The sequence below is a fragment of the Nuphar pumila genome, chromosome 10 (assembly GCF_984573655.1).
Source record: "Nuphar pumila chromosome 10, dmNupPumi1.hap1.1, whole genome shotgun sequence".
In the NCBI taxonomy this organism is placed as follows: domain Eukaryota; kingdom Viridiplantae; phylum Streptophyta; class Magnoliopsida; order Nymphaeales; family Nymphaeaceae; genus Nuphar; species Nuphar pumila.
The window spans coordinates 7,035,567-7,053,025 of NC_143258.1; the positions used below are offsets into that span (position 1 = coordinate 7,035,567).

The window sequence follows — 17,459 nt, forward strand, 5'->3', positions numbered from 1 at the left end:
TCACATATCATAATGTATTGAAGGTGTAACGCCCCAAAATGTATAACCCGAAAATATAAATAAAAAAAATCTAAAAAATACATAGTGAAAAACAATTATTTGTTTTGGTTAAAAATTTTAGGCAGGTTACAAATATGACAACTCAACATGGATCTGGATCTAATTTTTGTATTGAACTTGGGTTCAACTCCAACTCATAGTTTGGTTCCCACACAGGAATCCAAATAGCAATAGCATCCATGCATTAAGCACTTGATCACCCTCCATCTTAGGGTCAGGGTCTGATGAAAGGCAATCAGGTGCTTAATTTACAAATTTTGTGCCATTTGAATGCACCCGATCTTGACTCGCCCCACCTTGCGGTCAAAGAATTCGTGGATCATAGATGGCAAGCTCACTGAGCTGACCCAACAATTGGTGACTGATTTTGAGCCGTACACAAACGGTTTAACAAGTTGGAAAAACTTACTTTCCTGTGGAAGAGACCAAAAGCAAGATTATAAAAATGAAAGATAATATAAAGTGGGGCAGGTACATTCAAGCAAAGTAGGGCACAAACGGTTCAATCATCATCAGAGGTGAACCCCAAGAATGCACCCAGAACTAAAAGCCAAAGGGCTTTCAGTTTTGCCCTCCGATAGAGGGTATCCCTTGGATGGCAGCACAAGCTAGCACACTGTTGTGCCTCAAATTATTGGTCTCTGGGAGATGGCAGGCTTGCACATAAATGGGAATGGATCTGATGTCTTTGTTGGTTTATGATACAGGGTCCAGACTAGTGCTTGAAGGGGTCACCAACTGTGAAGTATAGATGCATCACCATGAAAAAGGATGGGATTTTGGTTGGAATAGTGCATGGTTTCAAGGCTTGCAGTAAACTGGTGCAGACCCGCTGCCAAGTGGGTCCAAAATGCTTCTTCAGTCAACTTTGGATCAGGTCCAGACTGCCAAAATGAATATGGGTCCAGTCTATTCTGACTAATTTTACATTAGGGTGATCTAAGATTTGAGAGATCTCAAATCCGACACTAGGGCCCACTTGAAATCAAATGCAATATTCAAATGGTGAATATCTTGGGTCATCATGTTTTTTGAGGATCTGGTGTCCAATTGAGACCAAATCAAGGCAAGGGACCTTTAAGACTGGCTGAATCCAAAGTAATTTGAACCCAGTCTAGGTCAAACATACTTGCAGCCCCATTTGTTCTTTCTTTTTTCTTTTTTCTTTTTCTTTTTTGATGTCCAGGAACCCTCGCCAAGAACTGGATCACTTAATAGGCCCAACCCTTGTGAAGTAAAACCTGAGTGGTGTCACTAACACCCAAGTGTTGGTTATACATGACCATCGTGGCCATGATTCACCTATGTTCCTCCCTTCGTCTGCACACATAAGGTACTTCGATCCTTCACCAAGCCCTTATAGAGCCCCCTAATTAAAAGCATCCGCACACCCTATCTGAATCGAACCTCAAACAAAGGGATCAACACCTTCTTCTCAGGTCTACAACCACTTGGACGACCTGAGTGGTGTCTTTACTATTTGATTACAATACCTGGAAACTTGTCCCTAGGAGAAGATATTTCATTTACAATTTGCCAAGCAAGCTGGGGAATAATCAAATACTGAATTCGATCAGACACAGAAATCGTTCACTCTAATAGTGGAAACCTACCAAGCCAGTTGATGATGACATAGTGTGTTAGAAACAAATACATAGATGCAGAATTTGCAGCGAGATAGATGTCGTTGTTACGCTCGAAATTTCCAGGGAGTCCACACTCTCAACTTACAAGTCCAAATGACTTTAGTAACTGTAATTGTTACTAATTGTGAATGTTTGTATGGTTTCTTATATTTTCTTCATACCCTTTTCACTGCATTTATAGTTGTGAAGAGTTCTAGTTTTGGGACACACCCATGAGAGAAATCCCTTCATTCCCTCCGGAGACATATCTCTTGAATTTGAACATTGTGACTGTTGGAATGGCCTCCCAACAGTCATAATGTCGCCACATGACCTTATATCTCCCACTTGGCCATAAGGGATTTTCTATGTTTATATGCGTGTTCTCAACCATAACCTTGCATACACACTTTTCGAGTAATCTTTACTCACCTTGTGTTTACATGCGTGTTCTCAACCGAAACCTTGTATACACACTTTCTGAGTAATCTTTACTCACTTAACACTTAGATGTATCTGAGTCCCATCTGACTCACATGTCTAGTGAAAACATCCTCAGTGACTGCCTTGGTTAGTGGATTTGCTACCATGTCACTTGAAGGAATATAGTCCACTGTGATTTTATTTTTCATAAGCATATCATGAATATATTGATATTTAACTTCAATATGCTTACTTTTAGAGCTATTAGCTCCTATTTGTATTAGTCTTATAGCAACTTTATTATCATAATAAAGTTGAACTAGATCCTTTGGAATATCCAATTTCAACTTATTTAGGAAACAATTTATCCATACACTAAATATGGTTGTCATATTATAGACAATGTACTCAGCTCCCTGGGTATGTTGTGTCACATATCCTTGTTTCTTGTATGACCATGCAATTGCCCCACCTCCTAACATAAATACATAACCAGAGGTGGACTTTGTTTCATCTCTATCACCAGCAAAGTTAGCATTTGAGTAGCCTACAAGCTTTAAACTATCTGACTGATAGCATAGCTTAAGTTCCTTAATTCCCTTTAGATATCAAAAAATTCTCTTCACTGCCTCTCAGTGAGAGAACCCAAGATTACTTTGATATCTACTTACTAGACTTACAACAAAACTTAAATTGGGTCTAGTATAAAGCATTGCATACATCAGGCTTCCAATTGCCTGAGCATAGAGAACATTCAACTTTTCTTGTCCATCTTTTGGACAGTCATTCTTACTTAGCTTTTGGCCTTTTACTACAGAAGTACCCTTTGCCTTGGTATTTTTTATTTTAAATTTCTTTAAAATATGGTTAAGATGTTTTTCTTAACTTAGACATAGCAATCTCGATTTTCTATCTCTTTGAATTTTAATTCCAAGAATATATGAAGCTTCACCCATATCCTTCATTTTAAATCAAGAACTTAACCATGATTTAGTCATATTTATCATATCTATGTCATTTCTTGTAATTAATATATTATCAACATAAAGAGATAACACAATAAACTTACTTTCATCATTCTTGGCATATACACAGTGGTCCAGACTATTTGCCTCATAACCCAATTTGGTTATAGCATTATGAAAAGTCAAATACCACTATCTTGGTGACTGCTTAAGTTCATACAAAGATTTATTTAACTTGTATATTTTATCCTCTTGACCTTTAATTTCAAAATCTTCTGGTTGTTGTATGAAAATAATTTTATTTAATTCACCATTTAAGAAGGTCATTTTAACATCCATTTGATATAGGTCAAGATCAAGATAAGTTACAAATGACAATATAATACGAATAGATGTCAGTTTGGCTACTGAAGAGTAAGCTTCTTCATAATCAACCCCTTCTTATTGAGAATAGCCTTTTGCTACTAATCTTGCCTTTAATCTATCAATAGATCTATCTGCCTTGAGTTTTTTATTAAGAACTCACTTACTACCAATTACCCTATATCCATTAGGCAAAGTAGTTAGTTCTCAAATTCCATTCTTTTCTATGGAGTTCAACTCACCTTTCATTGCTTCATTCCATAGTTTAAACTCATTAGAAGCAATTGCATCTTCAAAACTCAAGTTGCCAATAGTTTCATCCAAATCCATGGAATAGAATAATTTTTCACTCAAGAATGTATAATAATAATTCAAATAGAATGGAGGAGTTCTTGTTTTTTTCTATCAAATTACTGGTTGTGAGTTTTGCTCATTATTCACAACTTGATTGTTATGCTCTAACTCTTGAGTAGGTACCCCAGGATCATTTATGATATCCAGAAAGACACCATCATCTTCAGGATCAAAATTGCTTTCTTGAGTTTCTAGAAATTCTACCTCTCTATAAATTTCTTTTCAGGATTATATAGACGATATTTTTTTTATCTTTTTGGGTATCTCATGAAGATGCATTTGATAGTTTTACTATCTAACTTGTCTCTCATTTGACTAGGAATCAACACATGAGCAGGTGACCCCTACTTTCTTAAATGACTCAAGTTTGGCTTTCTACCAGTCCATAATTCATGGGGTGTAACCTCTACAACCTTAAAAGAAACCTTATTTAGGATATACATGACAGTGCAAATTGCTTCTCCCAAGAATTTTTTGGAAAGATTTGCATGTGTCAACATAGATCTTGTCATAGCCATTGAGGTTTTATTTTTTCGTTCAGCTACACCATTCTGTTGTGGTGTATACGGCATAGTTGTGTGAGGAGTTATATTATTATCAATATAGAAGGTCTTAAACTCATCAGAGTTATATTCACCTCCTCTATCAGATCTAATAACTTGGATTTTTCTTCCTAGTAATCATTCAACTTCATGTTTATATGACTTAAATTTTTCTAGAGCTTCAGATTTTTTAAAGATTAGGTATATGTATTCATACCTTGAGTAATCATCTATAAATATGATGAAATATGATTTCTTTTTATGTGTTTCTACGGTTAAAGGTGCATAAATATTTGTGTACCAAAACTAGTAAGTCACATGATTTACTTCCCTTAAGAAAAGGTTTTCTAGTCATTTTACCTGATATGCATGATTATTATTTTTCAAATTCTATATTTTTAAGAGAAGGTAATAATCCCATGCAAATTATTCTTTTCATTTTATTGACATTTACATGCCCTAACCTTAAATACCATAAATATGCATCGACATTAAATACACAATCAATATAACCAGAAATATTCATTGTATTATTTGTAGAAGGAGTTATATTAAGATGAAAAAGACCATGATCAGCATCATAGCGACCTCTGAGCTTCACTTTTTTGTCTTTCTCAATAGTGACCTTGTCACCAGAAAAGCGGATTTCGAAGTCATTTTTAGCAAAATCTCTCACTGCTAAAAGATTCTTTCTCATGGAAGGTACATAAAGTATATTTGTTAGTAGGAGACTGATTCCTTCTACCTGAAGCCTATAGGTCCCTTTCCCGACCACATCACTATAAGTGATATTTCCTATATACACTTTATGATCTTCAGGCTTCAACTCCTCCATCTCCACAGGTCCTTCCTTTGTCTTAGACACATGTTGCATCTCGTCGCCTCTAAATCAATCCACCATCCTTAGAGAACACTATCTGCGATCAATGATTAAGATACAATCCATACTAATTCTCGTTCTCCATTTACTTGATTTCTTGGATTCTCTTTCTTGGTTCTATTTGGACAATTATTCTTAAAATGCTCAACTTTTTCATAAGAGAAACATGCTTCCCTGGTTATAGTCTTGGAGTTTTTGGTTTGCACTGGACGCTTCTTGTTGAATTTATTCTTCTTAAATTTCTTAAAGAATGTGCTTTTAAGTTTGAACTTGTAAGAGGTTGCCGAGAAAGATTCTTGGGTATTCATAACTTCTATCTTTTTGTCTTTTGACATGTGCTCAACACCATTTTCTGATTTAATATCATGGCAATCAATACCATTTTCCACGTTGGAGAAAGGCGGTTTAATATGGTGGAGATAATATCATTTCTTGCTATGGCTAAGTCCTTAGCTATTACTAGCATTCGATTCACATGATCGACCACATTGTCTGACTCTTTTATCCTGCAAGAGTTGTACTGCTCCAAAAGAAGTTGAATGTGGATATCTAAAGTCATATCATACTTCTTTCTAACTTCTTCCATCATTCTCTTCGCAATGTCAGTCTTCAAATACTCTGATGAGGTCATCTTGCATAAATGTTAGAAGAGTTGCTCAAGCAAGTTGATCATCTTCAATGAACTTGTTATGAGCTTTCTTCTCTTCTTCAATCAATTTATCAGTTAGTGAAGATTTTACAATGTTTAATACGTATAGGGTCTTGTCATGTATCAATAGATATTTTATTTTTCTTCTACACGTTTCAAAATTCATCTCATTGCGTTTTTATATTTTGGATAACTCAACCATGACTATTTGATTTGTCATATTTCTAATTATAAATAAATATTAGAATTAATAAAGTTTTTTCAACTAATATTTATAAATATAACTAGTTTTGATCCTTCTAAACTAGTTTAGCATGCAATATGGTCTTTAAGTATGCAATGAATTCACAAAAATTGCTAAAGTTAATCATTATTTAACAAAAATAAGTAGCATGTGGTTTTTTAAAACTCAGAAACACTTTTTTGCAAATTCATAAAGCAATATGAAAGGTCATGTGTAAACAAAAATCATAAAGACCTTTTTCTGTAACTTTCTGAGTTAAACAGAAAGTTTAGACTCTTTTCTGCAATATTAGAAATGTTCAAAGACCCTGTTCTGCAAAAATTCAATAAAGCAGAACACTTTTTGAAATTTATAAGTTAATCAAAAAAGATAAACTACTTTTCTGTAATTTCCAGAAAGATAGAACCCTTTTTTGAGCAAAAACAAAAAAAAAACCTCAAAAAGGAAATTTTTCTGAGTTAAACAAAAGAAACCACTTTTATGTAATTTCAAAAAAGTTGGTATGCTATTTTCTGTTTTTTCAAGAAACCATCTCCTTTTCAAAAAATTTAGGTATGAGCCCTTCTTAGAAAAAGAGGGAAGAAAGAGGGGACTGAACCCTCTTCATCTTCTCTTTTTTTTTCAACACTGAAATCATCGAGAAATCTAGTGGTTTGTCACATAGAGAGAGAAGGTTAGAATGACCGGGCCATCACCGCTGGTGGTTTTCTTTTCCTCTACCTAGAAAAAATAAAAAAACCCGAATAGGGATGAACCCTCTTTCTATTTTTTTTTACGCAAATTGGGGATGCTTGGTTCATCGATTTTTATAAATCAGAAAATAAGCACTGACCTCTTATTTTGATTTTTTATTTTTATTTTATGCATTTTTTTTTGCGATGAGTCACTGCCATTACGGGTGTTCGATTTTTGCATCAACATGCCCCCACCCCACACAGGCTGCTTCCAGTACCGTTAGGGATATGTCAAAGTCGCCCTGATACCAATGTTAGAAACAGATACACGGATGCAGAATTTGCAGCGAGATGAAGATGTTAAGCTCGAAATCATCGGGGAGTCAACACTCTCAACTTGTTCACAAGTCCAAATACCTTTAGTAACTGTTACTAATTATGAATGTTTGTATGGTTTTTTATATTTTTGTATACCCTTCTCACTATATTTATAGTTGTGAAGACTTTTAGTTTTTTAACACACTCTTGGGAGAAATCCTTTCATCTTCTAGAGACGCATCTCTTGAATTTGAAAATTGTGACTGTTGGAATGAGATCTTCTTGTCCAAGTTAATATTTAATAAGACTTTTAATTAACTTGATTTAAATAAGCCCATGGTCACTGACCTTTTCCAAATTCTCAATAGAAACGTTCCAATTTAGATGGCAAAATCTTTTATTGGGTCATGAATGTCCAAAAGTCACGATATTATTCGCCAGATAAACAGTAAGATATTATTTTGATTTTGTTGACAATTTTACATTAGGCACCCTATCACTCTTCCTCAGGTCTTGGGTCCCACACCAGACAGGCCCTGTCTCTAAGATGGAGGGTGATCAGGTGCTTAATGCACAAATATTTGTGCAATCATACTGCATGTGACCTTTTCACCTCTCCAACTCCATTGATCTAAATTGTTTTGTCATTTTCTCGGTGAGATTTTCCCGTTAAAACCTGAGAACATGAAATACTTGAAATGAAAATGGCATCAAAGCAAGACGAGCCCTCAAGTGTCTTACCATACCATCTCTCTCTCTCTCTCTCTCTCTCTCTGTGTGTGTGTGTCTTACCATACATCTCTCTCTCTCTGTGTCTTACCATACCATATCTCTCTCTCTCTCTCTCTCTCTCTGTGTGTGTCTGTGTCTTACCATACCATCTCTCTCTCTCTCTGTGTGTGTGTCTTACCATACCATATCTCTCTCTCTATCTCTCTGTGTGTCTTACCGTACCATCTCTCTCTCTCTCTCTCTCTCTCTCGTCGAAGCTGACTTTGAAATAACTCACCCACCTCCAAAATCACGTTGCTTCGTATCAAGGGAGTGAACTAGGCAGGAAGATCAAGAGAAACGGGGCCAAAGCTAACAACCAGATCGAATACAAACACGTAACGTGGGATGCTGGAGACACGCAAACGTCAACCGCTTTAAACAAAACGTTAGGAGTCAGGACAAACCACAATTCACACTCCCCGAGCCCAGCAACATTCCAAAAACCCACCAGCCCTTGTCCAAATGCAGACTCCCCCCCCTCCCCCACAACCATACGCGTACCTAGGGATGGCAGTGGGGCGGGGCGAGGGACAAGGCCTCCACCCCTCCCCACCTCAAGATTAGAACCTCCATCCCCGGCGGGGATGGATTTTAACCTCCACCCCCGCCTTCATCCCCGTTTCATGTCCTCCATCCCCGGTTAAAACAGGGATGAGGCGGGGTGGGGATGAGCAGGAACGGGGCGGGGATGAGGTGGGGATCGTGACGGGGCAGGGAAAAGGGTACGTCCATCCCCGCCTCCATCTCTGTTTCATACCCTTCATCCCTGGTCCAAACGGGACTGGGCCCCGCTTTCCCCCGATCCACTGCCATCCCTACGCGTACGCTACTCAGAGAGAAAAAGGAACCCCCCCACCACAATTCACACTCCCCGAGCCCAGCAACATACTAAAAACCCACCAGCCCTTGTCCAAACGCAGACTCCCCCACAACCATAGGCGTACGCTACTCAGAGAGAAAAAGAACCCCTCCCCCCCTCTTCACGCACACAAATGCCACAAAGAAAAACCACCTCTCATTGTATTCCTCGCAACTCGCCGTGCCCTGCAAGGCGTAGCAGCACCGAGTGCCCTTCTTCTCTCTTGTCTCTCGTGCATCAAACGCTGGAGAGGAACCCGCACCAAAAGGCCGTCGTCCCCCGCTCACTCGGTGGCTTGCCTTGCGGGATTGTCCGTGATCCCCTTGCTGCCTTGGGCGCTCCCTTCCTTCCTGACCGATCTCGTCGCCTTCCTCGGGATGCACTTGGCTCGAACGAACCCCCTCCGTCTCCTTCTTCTCAATGACCTGCGATCTGACAACCCTGCGCAGCATCCCAATTTTTTTTAGTTTTAGTTTTTACTATTCAGGGCGTGCCCCGTGCCAAATGGGACAAGACAACCCCTGCTTTTCTGCAATCATTCCATGCCTTTACGTATTCATTCATTGTCAGGTATAAACCGTACCCTTGAATGACCTGTGTGGCATAAAGTAAAAAGAGAAACTTAAGGAAAGTCTTAAAAAAAAAAAGCTTCATCTATTTATTTTATATAAATCTTAAAATTGTGCTTGATATTTTTAAACCAAACTTAATTAGCACAATTATTTCATTTTCACCGTATAGTTTGAATAGAGAGTTGGCCAAAATCTTTTGAGTAGCCCATGCTTACGCATATTTTACTTAGGGTACTTATAACTTCACCTTCAAAGCTCATCACGGTGCATCTCACTTTGTCCTCATGCCTCACATTATGACTTATAAAGAATTATCGTGCCTTCATTTTCGCACGGAGTATACCCTCGGTTTGGATCCATCATCGATGCATTTTTCTCCTCTCTATAATGTTCAAACCCTTGCTGGAATTTGCCAGCATTTTTTAAGCTATGCACAACATCTTGTTGCATGGGAAACTCAGCGTAAGTCTCGTCGCGTGGTAAGGGGTTGAACCCTATCTTTCGCGAGCGTTGAAGTGTGCACAGGCGCGTGAGCAAGTAGCGCTAACAGGCGCACATGGTACAGCATGCACGGGCACATCAGCGGGTTCAGTGCGCACAACGAAGAATGCAAGATAACGTTGAATTATGCATTGGTGACAAGGCTTGGGTGGCCCCTACATCAAAACTCGTTGCAGACATCCCTATACTTGTAGCTGGAACCGCGCCTCCATTCCCTTGTTCGGTCGTTGGCGCACAAGTGCCGCACATGTGTGCACTGCACTGCTAGTCATGTTGTCTGCTGCAAGTGCGCACCTGGGTTGTTTGTGCGATGGCTGACTGGGCACGCCATGGCTGACCATGTTGCGAGTCTGCTGGTGAGTGCGTCGGCTGGAGCTGGCCACTACGATAGCTGGACTTTCAGTCGGGTCCACATCACGAGTGCACAGTTTGAGGACCACCTCAAAAAAATCATATGCTTTAATTGCAATGAGAAAATGTTCAAAGGTCATACATGCAAGCGCTACCATATTTTTCAAGAATTAGATCTTGAACTCGAAGAAGAGGAATCGTTGGATGAGGAGGTCGACGAGGAGGAACCTTTCTTTGAAGTTTTCATCCTTGCATTCTTGAATGTCTCTACACCCAATTCTATGTGGATACAGGGTTTGCTAAGCACCCAAGAGGTGAACATGATTATTGATACAAGGAGCATTCACAACCTCATATACAAGGGTGTAGTTCGAAAAATTGGGTGCTAAATTAAAGAACACCCTGATTTTGAGGTAATGGTTGGAAATGGGACACCAGGTTCAACGGTGAATGAATGGGAAACTCAAATGAGTTCATTCTCAGGGAGCCACCATGCGGGACGGGGGAAAGCGTAAGTACATCCATGCATGGGTTTTGATTTTAACCTCCATCCCCGTTTCATGTCCTCCATCCCTGGTCCAAACAGGGCGAGGCGGGGCAGGGCCCCATTTCCCCCAGTCCACTGCCATCACTATCCGACGTGGGCCCATGCGAAATCAAATGCAACATTCAAATGGTGAATATCTTAGGTCATCATGTTTTTTGAGGATCTGGCGTCCAACTGAGTCCAAATCAAGGTAAGGGACCTTAAGTAATTTGAACCCAGTCTAGGTCCAACATACTTGCAGCCCCATTTGTTCTTTCTTTTTTCTTTTCTTCTTTTCCTTTTTTAATGTCCCTGATCCCACCCCAAAAACTGGATCGCCCACCCCCCTGTGAGGTAAAACCTGAGTGGTGTCACCAACACCCAAGCCCTTATAGATCCCCCCTAATTAAAGGCATCCGCACACCCTATCTGAATCGAACCTCAGACGAAGGGATGAGCACCTTCTCAGTTCTACTGCCACTTGGGCGACCTGGGTGGTGTCTTTGCTGTTTGATTACAACACCTGGAAACTTGTCCCTAAGAAAAGATATTTCATTTACAATTTGCCAAACAAGCTGGTGAATCAAACACAGAAACCGTTCACTCCAATAGTGGGAACCTACCAAGCCAGCTGATGATGACATAGTGAGCGTTTGGTCTTCATGTCCAAGTTAATATTTAGGAAGACTTTTAATTAACTTGATTTACAAAACAACATGGTCACTAACCTTTTCCAATTTCCAATAGAAAAGTTCCAATTTAGATGGAAAAATCTTTTATTGGGTCATGAATGTCCAAAAGTCACGATATTATTAGCCAGATAAACAGTAAGATATCAGTGTGATTTTGTTGACAATTTTACATTTTTAAATTTATACATGTTTCTTCATAATTTCTCTTGCATTTTTAATTGCAAATGTTTGAAAGGATTTTATCTTCCCAAGCTAAACAAAAATTCCAATTCGTTTCCAAATTCCCACTTGCCAAGAAAACCGCAAGCTGGAGATTTGTTAAGAGTGGTGCAAAAAATGATTGTTCTTTTTCGAAACTTCAGTGAAAGATATTAACATGTTGATGCGTGATAAAATTAAAGATAAATTCACATTTCGTTAAAAACATCTGCACTAAAAACCCCGTCACCCTTCATCAGGTCTTGGGTCCCACACCTGACAGGCCTTGTCCGGGGGTGATCAGGTGCTTAATGCACAAATATTTGTGCAATCATATTGCACCTAGGGATGGCAGCGGGGCGGGGGACAAGGTCTCCACCCACGCCCCGCCTCAAGATTAGAACCTCCATCTCCGCACGGGGATGGATTTTAACCTCCACCCCCGCCCTCATCCCCGTTTCATGTCCTCCATCCCCGGTTCAAACGGGGATGAGGCGGGCCGGGGCGGGAATGGGGATGGGGCAGGGAAAAGTGAACGTCCATCCCCGAACGGGGATGGATTTTAACCTTCGTCCCCGCCTCCATCCCCGGTCCAAACGGGGTGAGGTGGGGTGGGGCCCCGCTTTCCGACGGTCCACTGCCATCCCTAATTGCACCTGATCTTTTCACCTCTCCAACTCCATTGATCTAAATTGTTTTGTCATTTTCTCGGTAAGATTTTACCGTTAAAGCTTGAGAACAAGAAATACTTGAAATGAAAATGCCATCAAAGCAAGACGAGCCCTAAAGTGTCTTCCCATACCATCTCTCTTTTTCTCTTTGTTTTCTAAGTTACCAAAACAAGACATCCTCTATACTCTCCAAATAAATCAGGATATCGTTCTCAAACTGATCCAAATATAATCTGACTATCCTATTTATAAGATTCATAAATACTGCAGGAGCATTGACATAACTACGAACTTTAGACAATCTAAATATTGTCTTATGATGAGATCCAAACAAGAGGTCAATCTTTAAAAACACTTTAAGCCAAATTAAAGGGAGTGAACTAGGCAGGAAGATCAAGAGAAACGGGGCCAAAGCTAACAACCAGATCGAATACAAACACGGGAGGTTGGAGCCACGCAAAGGTCGACCGCTTTAACCAAAACGTCAGGAGTCGGGCCAAACCACAATTCACACTCCCCGAGCCCCGCAACATCTCAAAAACCCAGCAGCCCTTGTCCAAACGCAGACTCCCCACCACCACCACCACCACCACCACCACCACACACACACACAACCATGGGCGTACGCTGCTCAGAGTGAATGTATTCCTCGCAACTCGCCGTGCCCTGCAAGGCTTAGCAGCATCGAGTGCCCTTCTTCTCTCTTGTCTCTCGTGCATCAAATGCGGAAGAGGAACCCGCACCAAAAGGCCGTCGTTCCCCGCTCACTCGGTGGCTTGCCTTGCGGGATCGTCCGTGATCCGCTTGCTGCCGTGGGCGCTCCCTTCCTTCCTGACCGATCTCGTCGCCTTCCTCGGGATGCACTTGGCTCGAACGATCCCCTCCGTCTCCTTCTTCTCAATGACCTGCGATCTGACCACCCTGCGCATCCCAATTTTTTTTAGTTTTATTTTTAACTATTCAGGGCGTGCCCCGTTCCAAATGGGACAAGACAACCCTTGCTTTTCTGCAATCACTCCATGGCTTTACGTATTCATTCATTGTCAGGTAGAAACCGTACCCCTGAACGGCCTGGCAACAGAAAGTAAAAATGGAAACTTTCGCCGATACAGATTGCGCAAGCACTATCCGTTACCGGTTTACCACCACAACCATAAAAAGATGCTTCCCTTTTTTTAAAAATTTCATTAATGCCACCACCAACCAAAGGAAAGCACAGAGTCGGCCTTTCTTTGTACAGCGCATCTACTGTTGCACCGCAATGTGCTTTGCTCAGTGAGGGTCGAGGGAGGATCAGACCTTCAATTTGGAATGTGGGACCAAAGCAATGATGTGGAGGGTAGGAGTGGGCAACGGGTAGAGCGGTTCGATGGGCCACGCATGGGTCGGGTTTGGGCCAAGATTTTAAGCTCGGGCACATTAAGAACCGGGGCCGAAACCCGACTCAGTCCATTAGCAGGCAAGGATTGATGAGCCTGAATTATAAAAAAAGAAATAAATTAAATTATTTTTTTATGAAAACTAAATGATTGGATAGAAATGCTTTGAACCTCACCGAAGACATTGGATAGAAATGATTGGAGGAGAGGATTCATGTGGAGGACCAAAAATGATTTTCTTTTTGGTTCATATCGCCCACCCCAATTGTTTGGGATGAAGTTGTTGTTGTTTATGAAAACTAAAAATCACATTGTAACTTAGGTACATAAGAACTTGTTAATTACTTAATTAATTGCACTAGTTTTAAGAAAAAGATACTTAACTACACCAAATCACAGATGGCTAAGATTGTTTTGTGTATGGATAGTCTTAATTGAGCCCGCCCGAACCCAACCCAACCCACAACCGCCCATTTGGACCTCTCTTCAAATCCGAGCCCGTTAAAAACAGGGCCAAAATTTGGCTCGATAGTAAATGGGCTGGCGCGGCCTTATGCCCACCCCTCGTGGAGGGTGATCAGGTTCAGCACCTGATCTTCGGTACTGGACGACACACTCCCCTCAACCTCAATGCAACAAAAGTTAATCACCACAAACCGAGCCCAAGACCAGTTTGAGCCCATAAAACCCATCGAGTCCAGCAACCCAGCCTCGAACCTGGCCGACTATGCCACAAAAGATGCAGGTACGAGCCAACTCCGAGCGCGATTTTGAAAAATGTTTTGAGCGACAAAAATTAATTTAACAATAAATTTTCTTTTTTTTATAATAATTGGTATTTTAACCTATAAAATGAATTTCTCATTAAAATATTATTAAATAGATACTACTCGTTCCTAGGGATGGCAGTGGGGCGGGGCGGGGGACAAGGTCTCCACCCCCGCCCGCCTCAAGATTTTATCCTCCACCCCCGCCTTCATCCCCGTTTCATGTCCTCCATCCCCGGTTCAAACGGGGATAAGGTGGGTCGGGGCGGGGTTGAGGTGCGGATGGGGTGGGATTTTAACCTTCGTCCCCGCCTCCATCCCCGTTTCATACCCTTCATCACAGGTCCAAACGGGGCGAGGCGGGGCCCTGCTTTCCCCCGGTCCACTGCCATCCCTACTCGTTCCTGCACCTGAAGCGTGTCCGACTCGTGTCGTGAAGTCCCAGTTTTCGTGGCACGACACCAAAATGGCGTGTCACTTCATTCAACAAATAACCTTCCCTAATTGGAACCCTCTCTCGGTTCCCAAACACAGAAAGGAAGACAGAAAAGGAGGAGGAAGAAGAGCCGGAGCCAAAGAGGGAAGAGACGTTCACCTGTCTGCGTTGTATGAAGACGACCTCTTCAGGCGAGGGACCTCCGCGGCGACCCCATGGTCCGTTTGGGTCTCGATGAGGCTCCCGCTGAAGTATTCCTTCTCCTCCAGCCGGACCCTCGCCGCCAGCCTCGGGTTGTCGCAGGGGAAGCACTCCAACTCGCCGCCGGACCCCGCCGAGGGCATCTTTGCGTGGAGGCAACCCTCGCGGTGCGGCCTGGGCCGCTCCACCGGCAGGGACCCGCAGGAGATGAGCTGCATCAGCACGGCCGACGCCTTCACCCTTGCGTGGTTCACCGCCCGGACCGACAGCTCCGGCGGCCCCTCCAGCAGCTGGCCGTCCTCCTTCCTGGCCGCCTCTAGAGTCTCCGGCTTATCCTTGCCGTCCGTCCCCGACGAGGGGCTCGAAATGGACGGAGGAGGCGACGATGCCTCCTCGTTCAGCTCCGACGATTCCGGCTCTGCGGCAGCCGCAGCGACCTCTCTCCGGCCATGTCTCCGCCGGTCGTCTGTCTGCGTCGAGGCGTCTGCCGCCTTTGCGGTGAATTCAGCTAGAGACTCCGCCTTGTAGACCTTGTACTCCGTCACATCTACGGCTTTCCGGCTAGCTGCGCGGCCGGAATCGGCGGATCGATCGGTGCTGCTGGAGGAGGAAGCTTCTAGGGAGAAGTCGTGGAGTTGCTTGGACTCTTTGGACGAGTAAGAAGCAGAGGAAGCCTTCGCCAGAGGAGGAGGTGGAGGAGGACGGGGAAAAGAGTTCACAATCTCCGATCCCTTGAGGACGTACTCGTGGCCGTGGATCGGGTAGATGAAGTCGTTCTCTGAGAGATCGTGCCAGACGAACCCGTTCTTGTAGCTCCTGCAACCGAAGAGGAAGCCCATAAATTTAGTACTGAGGGAAATTTTTGAGTGAGAAATATTGCGAGATGAGGGAAATTTTAGAGTATAGAGAGGTTTAGGGAGAAAATGCAGGATTATGCGGGAAACTGACGAAAATCAAACTAAATCCAGGGGATTAGCAGGAATATATACCAAAATTAGGGGAAAATGACGGATAAACAAAGAAAGAGAAGAGATTACTAGATTTATTAGAAAAAATAGACGGAAAACAAAGAGATTACAGAGATTGATGGATAAGTAGCAGAGGATAACACAATATTGAAGAGATTAAGCAAGATTTTAGAAAGACACAACACATTCAGAAAAATATATCAAAGTTAAAAACAAAAAAAACAAAATTCATACTTCTGATTTGTAAACCAAATTAACGAATAAAAAATAAGAAAAAGTACCAAAAAGCATCGTCCAAAAAATAGGTAAAATTCCAAAAAGATTTACAAAATATTCAGGAAATTCTTAGCGGGATTTGAATCAGAATCGACAGCATCACTGGCTAAAAATGACGAAGAAAGAACAAGAAAAGGACGAGCATAAACAAACAGAGATCAAAGAAATTCGAGGTACAAGCAGAGAAAACCAGGAAATGTACCGTTTCGAAGACCAGGAGTACATAGAGGCGATTCCCTTCCCTCTGAGTAAGTTGAGACGGCTCGTCACGTCTGCAAGAAAAGAAATCAAAACCACCCGATGGATTCAAGAAGAGTAAAAAAGAACAGAAGAAAAACGCCGATCAAAGAAGAAGATCATCTCGTCAAGTAAACAAGAGAATGGGGAAATCCTAGAGAGAGAGAGAGAGAGAGAGAGAGAGAGAGAGAGAGAGATCACACCTCTGAGGTAGAGGCCGTCAGCAGAGGAGAGGGGAACCTCCATGAAGTGGGGTTGCTCGACCTGGCCGTTCCTGCAGAGGTAGTAGACTACGGGAACCCTCCTCTCCTGCTTCCCCCTCGGTTTCGTCCACACCCTCGTCCGCTCGCGGCTCTCCTCTCTGTTCTTCTTCCCGGCCAGCTCCGCCCTCCCTGCTCCTCCTCTAGGGCTAACCTCCATCGCCCTTCAAACCAGGGCTTCTGGACTCTTCCCTTCGTTCTTCAGCCTCCTCCAAACGGTGTTCGATCGACTGTGCACTGTAGTAAGGTGAGAAGAAGAAAGAGAGAGAGAGTGTGTGTGGTGGGGAAGGGGAAGAGGGCTTGGGGATTTAAAATCGATGCGGCGGACAACAACAAAGCAACAAAAAGGGGCGAGCAATTTCAGTACGTTTGAGTCGTTTGACTTTTGCCTCACATCATACTTTCTTTTTTTTTAAAGGCAAGCTGGGGTTATGCATACCGTATCACTGAGGTTTTGAACCTGCGTCCCACGACAGGGAGTCGTGCACTGACAGCTCCTACCAACCACGGGGGTTGGTGCCTCACGTCATATCTCTTGACTCTTCTCTTTTTCTTCTTTTTTATTAACTTCAACTTTATTTTTTTATTCTCTATATTTAATTTAATATTTTATATTACGTTCTTTGCCTTATTTATTGGGCCACCGTTCAGCTGTTTCTGTATTTATTGATTTATTTGTTTGAATGTCATTTTT

At 42.1% G+C, this 17,459-nt stretch overlaps 1 protein-coding gene across 1 annotated transcript; it reads right to left on the reverse strand.

The window, feature by feature from the left end:
* Positions 1-12,707: 12,707 nt before the first annotated feature.
* Positions 12,708-17,042, reverse strand: LOC149823405 (protein SOSEKI 5-like). The gene is made up of 4 exons (XM_090020038.1): positions 16,709-17,042; positions 16,471-16,540; positions 14,983-15,840; positions 12,708-13,162 (listed from the first exon to the last, which is right to left on the reverse strand). The coding sequence occupies exons 1-4, from the start codon at positions 16,923-16,925 to the stop codon at positions 13,006-13,008; spliced, it is 1,302 nt and encodes a 433-aa protein (XP_089876164.1). The 5' UTR covers positions 16,926-17,042; the 3' UTR covers positions 12,708-13,005.
* Between the last annotated feature and the right edge of the window lie 417 nt (positions 17,043-17,459).